This window comes from Periophthalmus magnuspinnatus, chromosome 15 (genome assembly GCF_009829125.3).
Source record: "Periophthalmus magnuspinnatus isolate fPerMag1 chromosome 15, fPerMag1.2.pri, whole genome shotgun sequence".
Classification (NCBI taxonomy): Eukaryota; Metazoa; Chordata; class Actinopteri; order Gobiiformes; family Gobiidae; genus Periophthalmus; species Periophthalmus magnuspinnatus.
This window is the reverse complement of record NC_047140.1, coordinates 11,123,251-11,145,393: the sequence shown is the minus strand read 5'-3', so window position 1 is coordinate 11,145,393 and position 22,143 is coordinate 11,123,251. Positions and strand designations below refer to the sequence as shown.

The following is a 22,143-nucleotide window of genomic DNA, read 5'->3' as shown; positions in this document are numbered from 1 at the left end:
CATAGGTATGGTTGAATGACACATGTTCAGTGTTAACAGTGTTCATGTACAGTCTGACAGCAGCAGGAAGGAAAGACCTGAAACTCTCCTTCACACAGCGAGGGTGAATCTGTCACTGAAGCTGCTCTCCAGGGCAGACAGAGCATCCTGCAGGGGGTGAGACTCATGGCCCAGCATAGAAATGACCTTAGCCAGGACCCTCCTGTCCCCCACCTCCTGCACTGAGTCCAGAGGACAGCCCAGGACGGAGCTGGACTTCTTGATGACCTTGTCCAGCTTCTTCCTCTCCCTTTCTGTGATGCTGCTGACCACAACGTACAGGATGGCTGATGCCACCACAGAGTCATAGAAGGTCTTCAGGAGTGGCCCTCTCACTCCAAAAGACCTGAGTCTCCTCAGGAGATAGAGCCTGCTCTGGCCCTTCCTGTACAGTGCGTGAAACAAAAAAGAGTGTCTTCTCTGTTAGTTTAAATAAACAAAAGTCAAATGATTTTCAATTTTAGGTTTCAAACGTGTTAGCGATAGCACCACCTCTTTCAATCAACAGAGTTAAAGGTCAAAGGTTCTGTTTTAATCAGTGGCTCGAGCATTCAGCCCAAAGAGAAACTGATGAGTCCCAGTTCATTAAGACGATAATCTGTCCCCAAGAGATTAGACACTGCAGACGTGTTAGAATCACAAGTCCCTTAAACTACTGTCCCTTAAACTACTGTCCCTTACACTACTGTCCCTCACACTACTGTCCCTCACACTACTGTCCCTCACACTACTGTCCTTTACACTACTGTCCCTCACACTACTGTCCCTCACACTACTGTCCTTTACACTACTGTCCCTCACACTACTGTCCCTTACACTACTGCCAGTTTTCCACATTAAATTGTAGTACTTTCTTTTATATTTCCATGTGGCCTTATTTTGTGTAATCCTCAGTGTCCAGTAGGTTCCATAGTGGTCCATGGGTGTATTCTAGTCTATATGTCGGATACTTGTTCTGAAACAGCTCCACATGTTCATATATAAATATATATATATATATAAACCCCGTTCTCCTCTGCAATTCTATGAAATTGAATAAAAAATACTTGTTGGATGTCCAAAGAAAAAAGTCAGGGTTCTAAACAACAAAACCTAACAGCTAATCTTTTCATTTACCTCTGAAAAAACAGATTCTAATACCAAAACTATTCAGATAGTGGAACAGAAACGTGCACAACCACTGATAATAAAAGGACTTCTAAAGCCTGTAAACAAACACCTGTACCAAATCTGTCTACAAAATATAAAAATAAACTAACAAAAATAATAAGAGAAAGCCAAGAAATGTATTTTGCCGCCAAATTCAAGAATGTTTTTGGAGACAAAAGAACTGAACGTGTTAGATGAGATACTCAAATACTAAAGGTCAAAGTTCAGTCGTCCCTGACACTGTGCTGCAGAGTGAAACCATAAACTCAATCGCTCATATTTTAAAGAATTACTTTGTCTCTGTTGATAAACAGTTTCTGAAAATATATGTCCACTAGAGTGTGCCAATTATAAGCACTATCTCCAGGGCTACTTATTCAAACTCACTTTTTTTTTAAACCTACCTGTGATCAACATCATAAACATGCTAATATCTTCTTATATCTACAGCAAATCATCAAAGCCATAGTAAATGAAATGGCCAAGCCTCTTGCCTACACTATCAACCTTTCATTAGCACAAAGCATTGTTCCAAAATTTACCAAGATGGTAAAAATAAAACTCATATAACATAAGGGCGATCATCTGGTCCCTGCCGAACTCTCTCTTCCACATATATGACCTCCTAAAGCTTCCCCAAAGTAACATATCACATGGCTTGTATAATGTTCAGTGTGGTCCACAAACGAAACAGTGGATTGTGTGAGCTTCTCCCACTGCGCTCATCAACACAAAACAAGAGAAAAGTGTCTTTTAAAAGAAAATGTACCATGCTTATGACATGATTACACAGCCTCACGTGTCTGTTATAGAGGTTCACAAATATGTAATGAGTTAAAAATTGATATTTAACAGTCTACCTCATGACCCATATTAAAAGAAATCTAAAATGTAAACTACTGGAAAATGACTCAGTGCAGCTCAGGCTCTCCTGTGTCATTGGGTTTTCTCTTTGCTCATAAATAGGTATGCTGCACTGAATCTTGATTCTCTGTAGTCAGAAACCTATGTGTGTGTGTGTGTGTGTGTGTGTGTGTGTGTGTGTGTGTGTGTGTGTGTGTGTGGGTGTAGGGGTGTGCGTGTGAATGTATATGAGTGTGAAGGGGTGTGTATGTATGTGTGTGTGTATGTATGTGATGTGTGTATGTATTTGTGTATGAATGTCTGTGTATGTGGATGTATGAGTGTTTATTTGTGTGTGTATGTGTGTGTATTGTTGTGGGGCATGTGTGTGTGTATGTGTGCGTATGATTGTGTATGTATGTGTGTATTGTAAGTGTATATGTGTGTGTATGTGTATCGTCGTGTATGTATGTGTACGTATGTGTGTGTTTGTGTATGTATGTGTGTGGATGTGTAGGGGTGTGTGTGGATGTGTATGTATGTGTGTATGCGTGTGTATGTGTGGATGTGACTTATCCCTCTGTAAACATGACAGAACTCAGGGGCTTGGGAACTTGGGGCAGTTGTGGGGGTGGTTGTGTCTTGAGGCAGTTGTAGTTGTAGGGCGGTTGTGAGTCACTTGTGGGTGGGTTTGTGTTTCAGGAAGGATGTGAGTTGTGTGTCGAGGTGGTTGTGGGGTGGTTGTGTCTCGCAGCGGTTGTGGGTGCAGTTGTGGGGGTGGTTGTCTAAAGGGGATTGTGGTTGAGAGGGTGGTTGTGTCTAACGGTGGTTGTTATAGTAGGGTGGTTGTGTCTCGGGGCAGTTGTGGGGCAGCTGTGGGGCAGTTGTGGCGGTGGTTGTGTCTCAGGGTGGTCGTCATTGCGGGGTGGGGCAGTTGTGAGGGTGACCTTCTCGGTGGTTGTGTCTTGGGGAGGTTGTAGGGTGGTTGTGGTTGTCTCTTGGAGCAGTTGTGGGGTGGTTGTGAGGGCAGTTGTGTTTTGGGGGGGGCGTTGTTTGGGAGTTGTGGTCCTCTCTTGGGATGGTTGTGGAGCGGTTGTGGGGGCAGTTGTGGGTGTGGTTGTGTCTCAGGGTGGTTGTCATTGTGGGGTGGTTGTGAGTCAGTTGCGGTTCACTCTATGGGCCATTGTGAGGGTGGTTGTGTCTTGGGGTGTTTGTGTCTCAGGGCAGTTGTTGTTTTCTCGGTGCGGTTGTTTCTTTTGGGGCGATTGTGGGATGGCTGTGGTTGTGTGAGCGGTTGTGTGGGCAGTTGTGGTTGTGGGCCGGTTGTGGTTGTCTCTCGGGGTGTTTGTGCAGCCGTTGTGGTTGTCTTTCAGGGCAGTTGTGGGGCAGTTGAGGTTGTGGGGTGGTTGTCAGGCCGTTGTGGTTGTTTCTCGGGGAGGTTGTCGGGCGGTGGTGGTGGTCTCTCAGCCGGTTGTAGGGTGGTTGTGGCTGTGTTTGTGGCCGTGTGGTTCTAAGAGGATCATTGCCGTGTTTAATTCATCTTAATTCTGCGTTCAGAGAAAGCATCTGGACCCAGGACCGGACTCGGACTCGGACTCAGACTCGGGGATTTAGGTCAGGACTTAGCGCCGCAGATGTTCATGAGGGCGGAGCTTAAGACGAAGAGCTGTCGAGAGAAACGCGCCGCAAGTCTGAACATGTAACATCATCTGTAAGTTCAACTGCTGCTAATACTGTAGTTAATACTTTAGTATTAATACTACTACTTATACTGTAATGCTAATATCGTAATACCTTTACTATAGTACTGTCACTGTACTTATACTATTGATACATTGCAGTGACATCATGCTGGGGGTGTTCTTCATGTATGTCTGTGGTGGAATGTTCAGCGGTTACCATGGAGACACAATGCACACATTAGCAAACATCGACAAAAATGTTTTAAGATTGTCTAAAAACTCTTTAAAAATCCAACCAGTATTTAAGCAGCGCATTTCGAGGAGCCTGTGATCAATCCGAGCCTTCATGGTCCTGTTTAGCAGTTGATTAACGCCAACTTGTGACTAACTGAAAAAATTGCTGGCTATTGCTAGCTTGTGACCGTAATGTTATTTGAGAGGGACTTGTATAACAGCACAAATCAGCTCACCTGTTGTAGGTCAGATAAATCAGTTCTTTATGGGTTAGGATTGTGTTAAAACAAAGCTCAGATTAAAGTCTAACAGAGCTTCATACAGAGCAGTGCCTACAGTTAGCATCACAGCCCCAGAGAACGTTGATGACATCATCAGAGTGTCAGTTCTGTATACGGCCTGGTGTATTCTCTGGACTCAAGACTTTTTATTTGTCAGAAATTAATCTGAAATACTAATCCAATAATATTTTAATCATCAGGATTTATGTCAGAGATCAGAACTGAACCATGACTGAATCAGGACTAAACCAGGACTAAACCAGGACTGGACCAAGAGTAGACCAAGACTGAACCAGGACTGAACCAGGACTAAACCAGGACTAAACCAGAACTGGACCAAGAGTGGACCAAGACTGAACCAGGACTGAACCAGGACTGGACCAGGTTTATCCCAGAGACACTGATGGGTCAAATGCATACAACATGTTTCTTACAGAGATGATAAAAATGTTTGAAATGTAAAAAAAAACAAAAAAAAAAAACTTCCAAAAATAACATTTATTTGTGTCTTATTTACAGATTTAGTGAATAAACTTTTTTGATTCAGAAATAAACACTTCCACTGGGACAGAGAAATAAACAAAATAAATACATACAAAACCAAAGAATGCTCTGAGTCTGCACAAGAGTCTCAGACCCGACCCAGAACCAGGTCTAAACCAAGACTACACCAGGTCTACACCAGGACTAAACCAGGTCTAAACCAGATCTAAACCAGGACTAAACCAGGACTAAACCAGGTCTGTGTTCTGATTGTCATTGTGTGGTAGGGCCTCACTGCTCTCTGATTGGCTGTGCGGTGGCGTTCAGCTCTCTGATTGGCTGTTGCCCTGCGGGGGTTTGGAGGGGCGGGATAGGTCCATGGCTTCCTCCTCTTCCTCTTCTTGCTCCTCTCTGGGCTCTGATTGGTCGTCTCGGGGCTCGGGGGTCATGCAGGGGTCAGGGCTAGTGCAGCGATCGCTCAGGGTCAAAGGTCGTGCAGGGTCACAGAGGGAGTCGGGGGTGGGGCTTGGGCACTTCTTGGTGGTCATCTCCAGAGACTTCTTATGCATCCCTACAAGGCACAAAAGTAAAGATTATAAATTTAAATGTACATAAAGATTTTATATATATATATATATATATATATATATATATATATATATATATATATATATATATATATATATATATATATATATATATATATATATATATATATATATATATGAAGTTATATTTGGAGTGATTCAAGTTTGAGTAATCTTTAATCTCTTATTTTCAAGATGCCATTTTGTCAATCTACCCTCATTACTAATCTCTACTGAACAAAAGGTAAAAGCTGTTGACTTGAAAACTACCACTTGATGACATCACAAGGTGGAACAGAACATTTTGAACTTTGGAGATGAAGTTCATGTTCATGGTGTTTGAGCTGTGTGTGTATGTGTGTGGGGGGGGTACGTGTGGGTGTGTGTGTGGGGGTGTATGTGTGTGCATACATGTGTGTATGCGTGTGTGTATGTGTGTGTGTACATGTGTGTACATGTGTGTTGGGGTGTACATGTGTGTGTGTGCGTGTACATGTGTGTATGTTTGTGTGTGTACATGTATGTATGTTTGTGTGTATACATGTGTGTATGTTTGTGTGTGTGTGTACGTGTACTGGTTAAACAGTGCGTGTGGTACTGACGTTGCGAGGCCTCACCCAGCAGCCAGGGGGCGCTGCTGACCATGCCGTTCTTGGCGGAGTTGAGGATGGACTCAGGGAGCGGGATGGAGTGTCGCACCATGGCGCCGTAAAGACCGTACTCCGCCATCACAGAGCTCCGCCCCCAGCACTTCTCACGCTTTCTCCACTTCGCCCGGCGATTCTGGAACCACACCTGAGGACCCCAAGACCCCAGATTGGATTTAGACTTGGTTCAGTCCTGGTTTAGTCCTGGTTTAGTCCTGGTTTAGTCCTGGTTTAGTCCTGGTTAAACTTGATTTAGTCCTGGTTTAGTCCTGGTTAAACTTGATTTAGTCCTGGTTCAGACCTGGATCCGGTCCTCGGGGAGCTCAGTCTTCAGGGCCAGCATCTCTCGAGCGTAAACGTCAGGATAATGAGCCTCCTGGAACGCCTTCTCCAACTCCTCCAACTGAGCGGAGGTGAAGACCGTCCTGAAACAAAGAGAGGGAGGTATTTAGGAGAAGAGGAGAAGAGGAGGAGAGAAGAGAGGAGAAGAGGAGAGGAGGAGGAAATGAGGGGAGGAGAGAGGAGGAGGGAGGTGTTTAGACAGGAGAAGAAGAGAGGAGGAGAGGAGAGAGCAGGAGGAGAGGAGGAGGAGAGGAGAGAGGAGGAGAGAAGGAGAGACGGAGAGGAGGAGGAGGTGACACAACATATGTGTGTGTGTTTCTGTGTGTGTCTGTGTGTATGTGTCTGTGTGTGTGGCGGGGGTACAGTGGATGGAGACATTGCTTTTCCTAGAATGTCCCATAGTGTGGCATTAAACATGTATCTTGCAGTTGTTTCTATTGCTCAAAAATCCTACACATTCCAAACGTGGGCGGGCCCTCTCCATGTGCTTGCCTCTATGGAGACAGACATTTAAAGCCACACTGTGGAACACTCAAGGTGAAAAGCAGATGATGATCATGGGCTTAGGCTGGATCTTATAGATATTCAGGCCTGTGTCCTGTGACAGAATAATACTTAAAAATGTATTTAATTACAGAATATTGTTAAAGTATTCAGACACATGGTCCAGTCAGAGTACTGTGTTCAGACACATGGCCCAATCAGAGTATTTTATTTTTACACAGTCACATTTGAATTGTAATTAAAACATGATGTATAAAAAACAAACTGATTTATTTTTGTTGCTGTGTATTTATTTATGTTTAATTACAGATGAAAAATCTCACCTGCCTCACACCAGCTGAGTTTTTTTTATATTCTCACTGATTCTGTGCAATTTGAGCCAAAAGTACCAGAGTACGGTTACTCTGAGTATTCTGAGTACATATTCTCAGTACATGTGTTCATTTACTTCCCAACACTGCCTGTGTGTATAGGTTCGGGTTGTGGGGTTCGGTTGTCATGATTACAGATGTCATAGATTTTTCAAACCTGTGGCGCCGTTTCTTGCGCTTCTGATTTCCGCCGCTGCAGCTTTTGTCCCGGTCTGACAGACACTCCTCATCTGGACCGAAACATAAACATAAACATAAACATAAACATAAACATATGACGTTACCATGTTCCACACAAACACACAGTTCAAACTGTTCGCCTGTTCTTCCGTGGCCCAATTCCAAACACACAGATCTGACCCAGAATAAAGTCTGAATAAAAATCGTCCACAGTAAAATAAAAGTGTCTCGAGTGGGCCAAAGAGCCGCGCAGTGTCGCTCTGAGCCGCTCTGCGTGCGCTGTTTTTAGGTTTACATTTACGCACAGCCGTGTTTTTAGATTTCATTTGTTTTATCAAATTATTAAAATGATTTACGGTATTTTCTGCGCCTAATTATTATTTATTATTATTTACAATAATTCATTTTATTCTTTAGTTCTTTAGTTCACTTTGTCTCGATCATACTTGGAGGCGGATTCAAACGGCAGATGTGACGCTGCGTAAAACCAAACCTGAGGCCGCGCGCGCTTCAGGATTAAATATAATATATAATAAATTATACCATTTTTATTGTATAATGAACATTGATCAGGTTCATAAATGTAGAGCTCTCATTTTAGACCGCGCTCATGTCAGCCAAGCCGTGCGGCATAACGCACTGCACTGCAGACGTGCGTAAAGTGTGCGTGCACCAGAGCCATGGAGTTTTTAAAGTCTGATTAAATATAACGTTTGGTTCAAATCCAGACTCTTAAGTGTAGTCCGGACCAAGTCCAGACTGAACAAGGAACTCCTGGAAAGCCCTGTTTGACCCGGACTAAACCAAAGCTAAACCCAGACTAAAACAGAAGTAAAACTTTGATCCCAGCTCCGGGTCTGGTCCTGATGCGGGACTCACCTGAGAATGCGGAGTCGCGCGTGCCCTCCAGGTTGTGAAGAAAGTGTGAGTCTGCGCGTGCTTGTAGCAAGGGCACGTGCCCGGGGAGGAAGCAGTGCGCGCCTCCGGGCTGTTGAGCCGCGAGGCTGCACAGGAACCCGAGGCCCAGCGGTAGAGAGCCTCCGGGGAACGCGAACGCGCCGAGAGGGCCCTGCGCGTCCCCTCCTCCGGCCGCGGGCATGGAAAGCCCCGGCGCTTGCCCGGGGCCTTGGCGCGTATGCAGGTCCGTCTCCAGTCCGAGCAGATCCGTGATCGCAAAGCCTTTACGCAGCGCGGGCAGCAGCTTGACGCGGGGCGCCTCCGTTTCCGCGAGCTCCGCGCTGCCGCTCATCTTCAGCGCTAGATTTAAATGAAATGTTTGTAAAAAAAAAAAAAAAAAAAAAAAGTTTGATTCTCGCGCAGAGCCGTGCCGTGCCGTGCGCTCCCCTCGGTGAAAGTCCCTGACCTCCAGTGAAGCTTCTGCCTCTGGACGCGTGCCGCTGCTTTTATCCCGCGCGGGGATGAGGCAGCAGCCAATCACAGGCCCCACGCGCCACTGTCCTGCGGGATTAATAACCAATCAGAGCCCCCACGCGCCTCATCCCGCGGGATTAATAATTGCACCAATTTTCCTCAAAATCCGGATTTACGCACAGCCGGTTATTGCGCATGCGCCCGGACCAATCAGAGGAGCGCGAGGCCGCGGCCTGAGAGGGCCCGCGCGCGCACACTCATGATGAGATAATCTTGTTTTAGATTTCATTTTATATTCTATGTAATAATAATAATAATAATAATAATAATAATAATAATAATAATAATAGCAATAATAATAATAAAAAGAAGAAGAGACTCAGTGTGATCCTGTAAAGTAATCTTCACAGTTTAATTTGTTTAAACTGTTGTTTAGTGATTTTCTCGTGTTTTTGAGATGAAAAAAATCAGACTGAAAAATCTCACAACAAAATGATGGAAGCGACCGGACCAGAGACCAGACCAGAGACCAGAGTCTGCTTTATGAGTGAAGTTTAATGAGTCTAAAGTGAATGAGCCCAATCCTGGATTAGTGTCATTTGGCCCTAATTTCACTTTACCCCCCCCCCCCCCTCCCCTTCCTCCCCTCCTCATCCCTCTCTCCCTCCCTCCTCCATCTCACACTTTCTGCACCCCCCCCACCCCCATATTTCTAAATGCTGAGAGCCTCAACTGAAAAAGTCATCTTATCAGTAGTAGTAGCAGTAGTAGCAGCCGTACTGTGGTAGTCCCATCTTCAGTAATACAGTATTTGTGTCTTAAGTGACAAGGAGCATCTGGAGGAGAGTGATTGACAACTGCTTCTAGTCTCTGATTGGCCGAGTAAGAGTCAGCGTGACTGGAGGGGCGGGACTCCCGGGGGACACATTTGGGACTGGTCCACAATGAGACACATTTAAAGCACAAAACACCCTCTGAAGACCAGGTTTAGTCCAGGTTTAGTCCAGAGTTTGGGGTTGGACCAAAACTAGACCAACAAAAGAACCCCATAAAGACCTGCAAGTCCACACCCTAAATCTATATGACAGATAACTGTCATGGAGCTGACCCACAGCCCTGCTCCTCCTCCTCCCCTCCTTCTCCTCTACTCCTTTCTCCTCCTCTGCTCCTCCTCCACTGCTCCTTCTTCTCCTCTGCTCCTCCTCCTTTCCTCCGCTTCTCCACTGCCTCTTTCTTCTCCTCTCCCAAAGTGTTCTTACTCTGATCCACAAGTTGGTGGTTTGATCCCAGCTCTCAGATAAATACTTTTTCTTTTCATCCATGAGCAAGACTCTTCGCCCCCTCGGTCCCAGTGTCTATGCTGGGTGGATATGTGTGTGTGGTTCTTTGCTCCCCCGGCTCTCATGTAAGCGATACTTGTAATTGTTTGTCCCTGTGGAGCATCCGGGGGAGGGGCCAGGGGAGGGCCCGGGGGCAGGGGGAGGGGCCACTGGTGTCCCACTAATTATTCATAAATGCGGCATTTATTCAGATTAATGGTCAGATTAGTCCAGCTCTAATTGAATCTTCAACAGTCAAAACAAAGTGTGTCTGCAGGATCTGAACCAGCAACCCCCCCACCGGCCCCAGGGCTCCCTGCAGACTGAGCCACTGTGGCACATGACAGACGTCACCACAAGCTTGAAGAGTTAGATCCCCGCTCCCATCAAACACTCCTCGTGTGTGGGAGGGCAGAATCTGAGAGAGTCTGAGAAACTCAAAGAGTTTGAGAGGATGTTAGAGACTGTGAGAGAGTTGACAGAGTCAGAGAGAGTCTGAGAGAGTGTGAGAGGGTTTTAGAGTGTGAGAGAGTATGCAAGTTTGAGAGACTGAGGAGAGTTTGAGAGACTCTCAGACAGTGTGAGAGAGTCTGAGAGATTGCGAGAGTCTGAGAGAATGTAAGGAGAGTTTGAGAGTCTGAGAGACGCTGAGCATCTGAGAGAGTGTAAGAGAGTCTGACTCTGAGAGATTGTGAGTGTCGTAACGGGTGTGTGTAGCGGACCAAGGGATGCAGACTCGGGGCAGATTTACAATATTTATTGTAACAATTGAACAAAGTACAAACAGCGGGTGATCCAGAGGTGAGCAGGTGAGCAGGAACACAGGAAACACAGGGACCGGGGACATGAAGGGACCACAGGACGACAGGCAGACCAGACAGGCGTAGGGCAGAGCGGGCACGAGACATCCAGGGCCGGAGCACGACAGGAACACAGGGATGACAGGAATGCAGGCACGACAGGAACAAGTGAGGATGACAAACACAGCACAGACAGGGTGAATCCAAACAGACGATCTCACACCGAGTGTCTTCCCCCATCTCCTCTTATCCATGGCAGGTGTGGTGATTAGCCAGATGCAGAGCAGGTGCGCGCGGGAGGAGCCGAGAGCTCCGCCCAGCTCCAGGTACAGACAGGTGAGGGAGGGGGAAGAGCACACAGGGAGGAAAACCAGGAGCAGACAGTGCGGGACATGACAGTGAGAGTCTGAGAGAGTCTGAGAGACTCTGAGAGAGTGTGAGAGAGTCTAACAGACTCTGATAGAGTGTGAGAGTCTGAGAGTGTATGACAGTCTGAGAGTGTGTAAGAGTCTGAGAAAGTGTGAGAGGCTGAGAGAGTGTGAGAGAGTCTGAGAGTGTGAGAATCTGAGAGAGTGTGAGAGTCTGAGAGAGTCTGAAGTGTGTGAGAGTCTGAGACAGTCCGAGAAAGTGTGAGAGTCTGAGAGACTGAGAGAGTGTGAGAGTCTGAGAGTGTGAGAGTTTGAGAGAGTGTGGGAGTCTGAGAGACTGAGAGCGTGTGAGAGTCTGAGAGTGTGAGAGTCTGAGAGTGTGAGAGTTTGAGAGAGTGTGGGAGTCTGAGAGACTGTGAGAGGCTGAGAGAATGTGAGAGTCTGAGAGACTGAGAGCGTGTGAGAGTCTGAGAGTGTGAGAGTTTGAGAGAGTGTGAGAGTCTGAGACAGTCTGAGACAGTCTGAGAGAGTGTGAGAGTCTTTGAGACTGAGAGAGTGTGAGAGTCTGAGAGAGTGTGAGAGTCTGCGAGACTGAGAGAGTGTGAGAGTCTGAGAGAGTGTGAGAGTCTGAGAGACTGAGAGAGTGTGAGAGTCTGAGAGAGTGTGAGAGTGTGAGAGTCTGAAGAGTCTGAGAGAGTGTGAGAGACTGAGAGAGTGTGAGAGTCTGAAGAGTCTGAGAGAGTGTGAGAGACTGAGAGTGTGAGAGTCTGAAGAGAGTGTGAGAGTCTGAGAGAGTGTGAGAGTCTGAGAGACTGAGAGAGTGTGAGAGTCTGAAGAGTCTGAGAGAGTCTGGGAGAGTGTGAGAGTGTGAGAGTCTGAAGAGAGTGTGAGAGTCTGAGAGAGTGTGAGAGTCTGAGAGACTGAGAGAGTCTGAAGAGTCTGAGAGAGTCTGAAGAGTCTGAGAGAGTCTGAAGAGTCTGAGAGAGTGTGAGAGTCTGAGAGACTGAGAGAGTCTGGGAGAGTGTGAGAGTCTGAGAGAGTGTGAGAGTCTGAGAGACTGAGAGAGTCAGAGAGTGTGAGAATCTGAGAGAGTCTGAGAGACTGAGAGAGTGTGAGAGTCTGAAGAGTCTGAGAGAGTGTGAGAGACTGAGAGAGTGTGAGAGTCTGAAGAGTCTGAGAGAGTGTGAGAGACTGAGAGTGTGAGAGTCTGAGAGAGTGTGAGAGTCTGAGAGAGTCTGAGAGACTGAGAGAGTGTGAGAGTCTGAGAGACTGAGAGAGTGTGAGAGTCTGAAGAGTCTGAGAGAGTCTGGGAGAGTGTGAGAGTCTAAGAGTGTGAGAGTCAGAGAGTGTGAGAATCTGAGAGAGTCTGAGAGACTGAGAGAGTGTGAGAGTCTGAAGAGTCTGAGAGAGTGTGAGAGACTGAGAGAGTGTGAGAGTCTGAAGAGTCTGAGAGAGTGTGAGAGACTGAGAGTGTGAGAGTCTGAGAGAGTGTGAGAGTCTGAGAGAGTCTGAGAGACTGAGAGAGTGTGAGAGTCTGAGAGACTGAGAGAGTGTGAGAGTGTGAGAGTCTGAAGAGTCTGAGAGAGTCTGGGAGAGTGTGAGAGTGTGAAGAGAGTGTGAGAGTCTGAGAGAGTGTGAGAGTCTGAGAGACTGAGAGAGTCTGAAGAGTCTGAGAGAGTCTGAGAGAGTGTGAGAGTCTGAGAGACTGAGAGAGTCTGAAGAGTCTGAGAGAGTCTGAGAGAGTGTGAGAGTCTGAGAGACTGAGAGAGTGTGAGAGTCTGAGAGACTGAGAGAGTCTGAAGAGTCTGAGAGAGTCTGAGAGAGTGTGAGAGTCTGAGAGTCTGAGAGAGTGTGAGAGTCTGAGAGAGTGTGAGAGTCTGAGAGACTGAGAGAGTGTGAGAGTCTGAGAGACTGAGAGAGTGTGAGAGTCTGAGAGTCTGAGAGAGTGTGAGAGTCTGAGAGACTGAGAGAGTCTGAGAGTCTGAGAGACTGAGAGAGTCTGGGAGAGTGTGAGGCGAGTCGGATTAAATGAGGTTAATCTAAGACCCCCGGGAACCTGACCCACACACACGCACACACGCGCGCGCACACACCCACACACACACGCCACGCACAGGGCCAGGCAGTGCTCGTGAGCACGCTCAGACGCCAGACTCTGGAGAAAGCTCAGACGTGCTAATGCCGCGTGGAGACAGCGCGTGCTGCCGTTAGCGCAGTTAGCGCAGTTAGCCTCATTAACACCAGAGCATTCAGCCTATGCTAATGAGGCAACGGAAATTAGCTGCGCTGCTCCTCAGGGGCCACAGGGCCAAAGGGCCTCTACCCCCAGGTCCAGGGACACAGACACTCAGACCTGAACACCCGGGGCATCTGGTTTAAACTCTCTCTAAATAAACTAATCTCCCCCCTCCTCCTCTTGTACTGTGTACTTTTGCAGTTGTAATCCTGTGTGATGGTGTCATGTGGGGCACAAACATATTTCATATTTCATAACAGTTCGGTTTGTGTTTTAATAATCTGCCTCTGGACAAAAGACCAAAGATGATTTCCCTGTAATCACATCAAACACAGCCAAGGTCACTCCTGATGCCCTCCCTGTGCCACTGTGGCCGAGTGGTAAGTCTGACTCCTCTCAGTGAGGAGGTTGAGGGTTACACTACTACTACTACAACAACTACTACAACAACTACTACTACTACTACTACTACTACTACTACTACTGCTACTATTATTGCTGCTACTTCTACCACTACTACTACTATTACTACTGCTGCTGCTAGTACTACTACTACTGCTGCCGTTACTATTACTACTAACAGTGCTATTACTACTACCTGTCTTTGTTTAGGCTTGATTTAGACCTGGTTTAGTCCTGGTTTAGACCCGGTTTAGACCTGGTTTAGACCTGTGTCAGACTGTGCCAAATGCCCTCCCTCCCTGTGTTGCTGTAGCAGAGTAGTTATCGTCTCAGAGGAGGTTGTGGGTTAGACTCTGTGATGCTATAGCACAGTGGTTATCCTGTTGTGTATTTAATCCCTGGTATTAAAATGGGCTGGTATTAAGTGCTAATATTAGTGAAACCTCTTTGTTGTGCTAAATGCTAGGAGCGTCGCGGCGTCACGTGGACAAATCACTTAATGCATCTGCGATTGAGGCCACGCGCCGTTAGCCCCGTTAGCCGCTAACCTCGCTGCGCTAACCTTCCCTTTTAATTTAAGCACTCCACTCCAAGACTCATTAACATGGAGGGATTAGGGCGCGCTAATCCGCTAACGTCGCTAACTCCGCTAACTTGAGCCACATCAGAGCGTTTGATTGTTATTGAGGCTGAGCAGATTAATCAGCAATTTACAAATGACTTAAAGAGAAAACGGGATGAGACGCAACGCTAGCACAATGCACTATGTAATATGATCTACCACATTACTACTACTACTACTACTACTGCTACGTCTACAACTACTACTACTACAATTACTATTACTACTACTACTGCTAACACTATTACTACTACTACCAGTGTACTTACAAATACTGCTGTTATAGGTACTGTAGAATTAGATGCTGTAATGCTGTAGTTTCCAACAAAAGCGTCCCTTTTTACCTTTGACCTTATACATTTAAATTCATGTTTTGAAATATTCAAATTACAACAACTGCTACTACTACAACCACTATGACTACTACTACAACAACTACTACTGCTCCTGCTACACAGTAAGATATTTATAAGTATAGGTTTAAAACTTCAACAGTTATTTTAACACTGCTTCAGTGAACATATGGCCCTGTTCCTAAGAGTGTTCAGTTTACTCATGAGATAGAGTTAATTTTTCAGTTAGTCAAAACATTGGACAGAGTCACGGTTTAACTGTGACGCTGTGGAGTGAGAAGGAGCTGTGGCTCTGTGGAGGAGCTGTGACTCTGTGGAGGAGCTGTGGCTCTGTGGAGGAGCTGTGACTCTGTGGAGGAGCTGTGACTCTGTGGAGGAGCTGTGGCTCTGTGGAGGAGCTGTGACTCTGTGGAGGAGCTGTGGCTCTGTGGAGGTGCTGTGACTGTGCAGTGAGGAGGAGCTGTGTCTCTGGAGGAGCTGTGACTCTGTGGAGTGAGGAGGAGCTGTGACTCTGTGGAGGACTTGTGACTCTCAGGAGGAGCTGTGACTGTGAAGGAGCTGTGACTGGAGGACTTGTGACTCGGAGGAGGATCTGTGACTGGAGGACTTGTGACTCTGTGAAGGAGCTGTGACTCTGGAGGAACTGTGTCTCTGGGGAGGAGCTGTGACTCTGGAGTGAGGAGAAGCTGTGTCTCTGAGGAGGAGCTGTGACTGTGGAGGAGCTGTGACTGTGGAGGAGGTGTGACTCTGAGGAGGAGCTGTGTCTCTGAGGAGGAGCTGTGACTCTATGGAGGAGGTGTGACTGTGGAGGAGCTGTGACTGTTTGGAGGAGCAGTCCTCTGTGAAGGAGCTGTGACTGTGGAGTGAGGAGGAGCTGTGTCTCTGAGGAGGAGCTGTGACTCCGTGGAGGAGCTGTGACTCTGAGGAGGAGCTATGACTCTGTGGAGGAGCTGTGACTCTGTGGAGTGAGGAGGAGCTGTGACTGTGGAGGAGGTGTGACTCTGAGGAAGAGCTGTGACTGGAGGAGCTGTAACACTGGAGGAGCTGTGACTCTGTGGAGTGAAGAGGAGCTGTGTCTCTGAGGAGGAGCTGTAACTCTGGAGTGAGGAGAAGCTGTGTCTCTGAGGAGGAGCTGTGTCTCTGAGGAGGAGCTGTGTCTCTGAGGAGGAACTGTGACTCTGTGGAGGAGTTGTGACTGTGGAGGAGGTGTGACTCTGAGGTGGAGCTGTGTCTCTGAGGAGGAGCTGTGACTCTGTGGAGGAGCTGTGACTCTGTGGAGTGAGGAGGAGCTGTGTCTCTGAGGAGGAGCTGTGTCTCTGAGGAGGAGCTGTGACTCTGTGGAGGAGCTGTGTCTCTGAGGAGGAGCTGTGACTCTGAGGAGGAGCTGTGACTCTGTGGAGTGAGGAGGAGCTGTGTCTTTGAGGAGGAGGACAGTTTCTTGCTATAAATAAATCACAAAGAAACTGAAATATTTTTTACAATAAAGTCATTAAACTCATGGACTCATATTGCACCTCCTTCAGTGTTAAATTAAACCCGTGGTCCAGATAATGACTTTTTACATTTGTGGCTGATTCTTTTAAAAACTGAGACGATTATTACTGCAGCCAAACACACATCACTGTGTAAAACTGATAAATGTTTAAAAGGAAAAAACAGCCAGAGATCTGCAATGATGTAAAAGTGAAACACGGACGTCCTGTTGAAATTCTTATCTTCAATAGAAACATTCTGCTGTGTCACTGTAGAGAAACATATTAAAAAATCACATAGAAATGCAGATCTAAACAAGAGAAATGAGAAAGTTCAAATAAACCACATCGTAGTCTTAAGACTCTACCTACATCAAAGCATCAAGAGCAGCAGAGGTTTGAACTGGTTTGAACAGGTCTGAGCTGGTTTGAACTGGTCTGAACTGGTTTGAACTGGTCTGATATGGTTGGAACTGGTGTAAACTGGTTTGAATTGATCTGAACTGCTCTGAACTGGTCTGAACTAGTCTGATATGGTTGGAACTGGTTTGAACTGGTGTAAACTGGTTTGAATTGATCTAAACTGCTCTGAACTGGTTTGAACTGGTCTGAACTAGTCTGATAGGGTTGGAACTGGTCTGAACTAGTCTGATATGGTTGGAACTGGTTTGAACTGGTGTAAACCGGTTTGAATTGATCTGAACTGGTCTGAGCTGGTTTGAACTGGTCTGAATTGATTTGAACTGGTCTGAACTGGTTTGAAATGATTTGAACTGCTGTTGATTAATTTGCTTCTGTTCCTGTTTCATAGTTGGTTTTCTAACTTTCTGTTGGTTAAATGAATTCTCATGTTCAGCCCTAAGAGGCAAGTGCTGTTGTGATTTTGGGCTTTAAAATCACAACAGCACTGAATTAGACTCATCTGAACTGGTCTGAATTGTTTTGAACTGGTTTGAACTTGTTTAGCCTGGGCCTGAACTGCAAAGTTCATAGTCATATTTGTGTAAACTCTCTCTTGAGTCATTTTAATACTGAGGAGTGTAATGGCCATTGCTCATGTGTGTTCAGTTTGACTTTTTTTTTGACTCTGTGTTTTACTCCATCACTGAGACAAATGTGACTCTGGTCTTTCTGGAACAGCTCTGACAACTTTAACTATTCAGTAGTCAATATTGCTTAACACTGTTTTTTGTTTTTTTTAACTCTTGAGAATTTACTGTGTACTGCTAGTGTTACTATCACTACTACTGTTACTGCCATGATGCTACTACTGCTATTACCATGACTACTACTATTGCTATTACCATGACCACTACTGCTTCTACTACTACTAGTGCTACTACTACTACTACTACTACTACTACTACTACTACTACTACTGCTACCACTGCTCCTCTCCTCCTCTGACCCTCTTCGCTCCTCTGCTTCTTCTGCTCTGCTCCTCCTCCACTCCTCCCCTGCTCCTGTTTAAGATGAAATGGTCCAAATTGTATCTGAAGTATTTGATTTGTAAAAGTGAAGCAGAATCCACTTAACTCCAGCCCCAAAGCCCGGATTAGGAGAGCAAGATTTACATATGCTTGTCTTTATCAAATATTCCACTGTCCACTCAGATTAGGATTAAGCACACAATAAGAGACACGCACACATGTACAAGTGTCCTGTTGTACATGCGCACACACACATGCACACACACATGTACACACAGACACATGCACAAGACAATAAGAGACACGTGTCCTGCTTTACACACACACACACACCCCTACACACACACGCATACAAGACAATAAGCGACACACACACACAAGAATACAAACGTTCTGCTGTACACACACATACATGTAGACACACACACAAGAATACAAGTGTTCTGCTGTACACAAACACACAAGATATTAAGAGACACGCACATACACAAGAATACAAGTGTCCTGCTGTACACACACACACACACACACATGTCTGAACTATATACACGTACACACACGCAGGTGAATTGTCCCTGTCACACACACATGTACACACACACACGGAGAGAGGGAGGGTTTGGGGGGAGGGGGATTATTGTTTTTTTGCGGCTTTTTCCAAAAATGTAAATACTTTGTTTTTGGACGGATTTTCACTTCAGATTAACAACGAATTATCAACAAAAACATCAAAGCAGCTACTGCTGCTATTACTACTATGACTACTACTATTACTACTGTTACTATTACTACTACTGCTACTACTACTACTGTTACTATTACTACTACTGCTACTACTACTACTACTACTGCTACTACTACTACTAGTAGTAGTACTACTACTACTACTACTACTGCTACGGTTACATTACAGCATTTCAGTTTTATGCAACTTTATGTATGAGTTGTGCTATACAAAAAAAACTTGCCTTGCCTATTACTACTGCTACTATTACTACTGTTACTACTACTGCTACTACTACTATTACTACTATTACTACTACTGCTACTACTACTATTACTACTACTGCTACTACTACTATTACTACTACTGCTACTACTATTCCTATTACTAGTACTTCTGCTACTAATACTATTAATACTACTACAACAACTACCGTACTACTACTATTACTGCTACTACTACTGCTACAACTGCTGCTACTGCTTCTACTTTTACAATGGGCGCTTAGCAACTGTCAATCAAACCTGTTGCTAACACTAGTGGGAGCGACCTCGGGGGAAAGAAGGCCTCTGATTTGTCTGTTATTAATGTTCATATCTTGATTTAGGGACAAAATGGTGAAATAAAAAAACAGGATCATGTAGAGCCAGAATGAGGAGTCTGACAGCAGCAGTTACAGAGAGAGAGGACACAGTTTTTTACACAGAAAGTGAATTGGAGCCAGAGTCGATGGAGCCGGAAGTGCGCCCATGATCACTTCCTGTTTGGAACGCATCGGCTAGCAGGATAGCTACAGTCTGTGGTCCTGAATATAAAAATGTGGGTGTTTGTGTGTGTTTATGTGTGTGTCTGTGTGTGTGTTTGTGCCTGCATCGGTGTGTGTGTGTGTGTGTGTGTGTGTGGTGTAGAGATTAGCCGAGGAGCACCAAACATCTCATCTCGTTACTCTTATTACTCTGGGATTAAACTTTATTCTATTTAGATTAAACCAAAATCACACTAATGGAATTCATACATAACCAGGGGATGGGGGGAGGCATGAGTGCATGAGGAGAGAGGCAGAGAGATGAAGGAAGAGAGGGGGGTGACCACAGGGAAAGGTGTGAGGGAGAGAGGGATGGAGGAGGGAGGGGGGATGTGAGTGCATGAGGAGAGAGGGAGTACTTCAGCCCACGGCCTCAGAGGCTCCTGACCTCAAGGCCTTAGACCACACTTTGGGAACCACAGCACCAGCACAGAGTTAAAATCCTCACGTTTTGTCTAGTACTTTGGGTAAATCTTATTCACTTGGGTTCGTTATTCCACCAGCACTGGGTCTCACTTCTGGCCCAGTTCTTGACTCCAGGAGCAGGACCCAGCACCAGCTTTGTGAAAAAGACTCATTACTACTGATACTTTGCGGTAACATCGTGCTGGGGCTGTTCCACATGTATCTCTATGGTAGAATGTTCAGCAGTTACTATGGAAAGACAGTCATAAAAAAATAACATTGTCTAAAGACTCAGTAAAAATCCAAACAGTATTTAAAGAGCACATTTTGAGGAGCCTGTGATCCAAGCATTCATGGTCATGTTTAGGAGTTTGATTTTCAACAAAAAGTTGAGAGTGACTCACTGAAAAAATATTGACTAATACTAGCTAGCTTGTCACTGTGATCTTAATTGAGAGGGACTTGTTTAACAGCACAAATCAGCTCACCCATTGTAATTCAGATAAATCAGTTCTTTATGGTCAGACTGTGTTAAAACAAAGCACAGATTAGTCTAACAGAGCTTCAGACAGAGCAATGCCTATAGTTAGCATCACACCCAAGAGAATGTGATGACGTCAGCTGCAAATTATCAATAGCCACCTTTTCCATCTTCAAGGCTCAAAGTGCTTCACATCAAAGAACCACTCACCGATTCACACACATTCACACACCAGTGTACACAGGTACTGGTGGGTGAGGTGGGACAGGTGTCTTGCCCAAGGACACAATGACAGAATTCATCTGTGGGAGCTGGAATCGCACTGCCAACCTGTGGGTCAGTGGATCTGACCGCTCTACCAATGATGTTTATGTCAAGAGTGGGATTTGAACCATAGATGAAACATGCCTCATGTTATGACCCGCCCCCTCTCAGTGCTGACTCCGACCCCTGTGCTTCTTGCTGCACTCTGATTGGACGAGCCGTGTTACAATGAGCTCTAAGGACTAATTCTTCATCTGAGAGGATGTGAGGGATTAGGAGCAGATCACACATGATTATTATTTTTTATATTATTATTGAGATGTGGAGGTGTATTCTGCATGTTCTGTGTATTGTATGTGTTGTGCATGTTGTACGTGTTCTGTGTGTTGTGTGTGTTCTGCGTGTTGTGTGTGTTGCGTATGTTCTGTGTGTTCTGCATATTCTGCCTGTTGTGTGTGTTATGTGTATTCTGCGTGTTCCACTGTGGGATTATGCAGTAGATTTACACAGCCAGTCCCAAAAACACAATAACACCACAATCACTCAACATAATGATGCTACGCCAACCTCAGAATACAAACAACAGCTCAGCAGGGGTGGGAGGGCAGCCACCAGAGCAACACAATAATAACTCATCACATGCATCAAACACATAAATAACAATAATAATTCTAAAATCACAGCACATAGGGTTAAACACACGCAATGCACACACACACACACACACACACACACACCCCAACACACCCCGACGCACACACACACACACACACAAACACACACACACACACCGAAACTCACAGACAGACACACACAGAGAGACACACACATATACACAATGACAATAAACTAAATCAAAACACAATAATTCCACAAAAACACATGAGGATTAAAGTCTTTAACTTCAGCCCCCGACAAACACACACCTGTAATCAGGATTAAGTTTAACACGAACAAACACAAAAACATGTGAAATAATAACAGAATAACATTATATAATCATATAATAAATGAGACAGCAGCACATCTGAAACATGAGACAGCAGCACATCTGAAACATGAGATGTCTGAAACACAGGACAGCAGCTCATCTGAAACATGAGACATCTGAAACATGAGACAGCAGCTCGTCTGAAACATATTACAGCAGCACACCTGAAACATGAGATGCCTGAAACATGAGACAGCACCACGTCTGAAAATTGAGATGCCTGAAACATGAGACAGCAATTTGTCTGAAACATGAGATGTCTGAAACATGAGACAGCCGCTCATCTGAAACACCTCACCTCAGGTTCAGGACAGTTTGGGCCATTCTGACATTTTAAAAACTTCAGTGGCACATTATTCTGATTCAGTTCAGGCTAAAGTTCTGGAACGGAATCACTCTTGGTGAAGTGTTTAGTCCCACGAATTGTTTTTGCTGTTGTTTTTACAATATCATCATAAATTCATATCATTTTGCATTTTTTAAATCAATAAATCAAATGATTTGTCTCTCCTTTAATTAAAATATTATTAAATCAATACATATTTAACCATTAAAAACTCCCATTTCAGTAGTGTAAAAATGACTTCTAAAATTTTCTCAAGAAAACAGAAGCCAAGTTATAATTTGCGCAGATCTGACTTGGACTTGTATATATATACATATATGAACTTTCAAGTGTTAAGTTATTTTATGCCCATTGTATTGAATATTTATTATAATAATTATTTTAAATGTTTATTTTATTTTGACCTCCGCAC

General features: G+C 45.2%; 1 protein-coding gene across 2 annotated transcripts; it reads right to left on the bottom strand.

Annotated features, from left to right (window-relative positions):
- Positions 1–4,936: 4,936 nt before the first annotated feature.
- On the bottom strand, positions 4,937–8,603 carry vsx1 (visual system homeobox 1 homolog, chx10-like). 2 transcript variants are annotated; one of them, XM_033980178.2, is made up of 5 exons: positions 8,222–8,603; positions 7,320–7,392; positions 6,247–6,370; positions 5,901–6,093; positions 4,937–5,282 (listed from the first exon to the last, which is right to left on the bottom strand). In XM_033980178.2, the coding sequence occupies exons 1-5, from the start codon at positions 8,589–8,591 to the stop codon at positions 5,035–5,037; spliced, it is 1,008 nt and encodes a 335-aa protein (XP_033836069.1). In that variant the 5' UTR covers positions 8,592–8,603; the 3' UTR covers positions 4,937–5,034. The 2 variants fall into 2 exon arrangements, with proteins under 2 accessions (XP_033836069.1, XP_055083111.1); XM_055227136.1 differs by having other exon boundaries at positions 5,916–6,093.
- Positions 8,604–22,143: the final 13,540 nt, after the last annotated feature.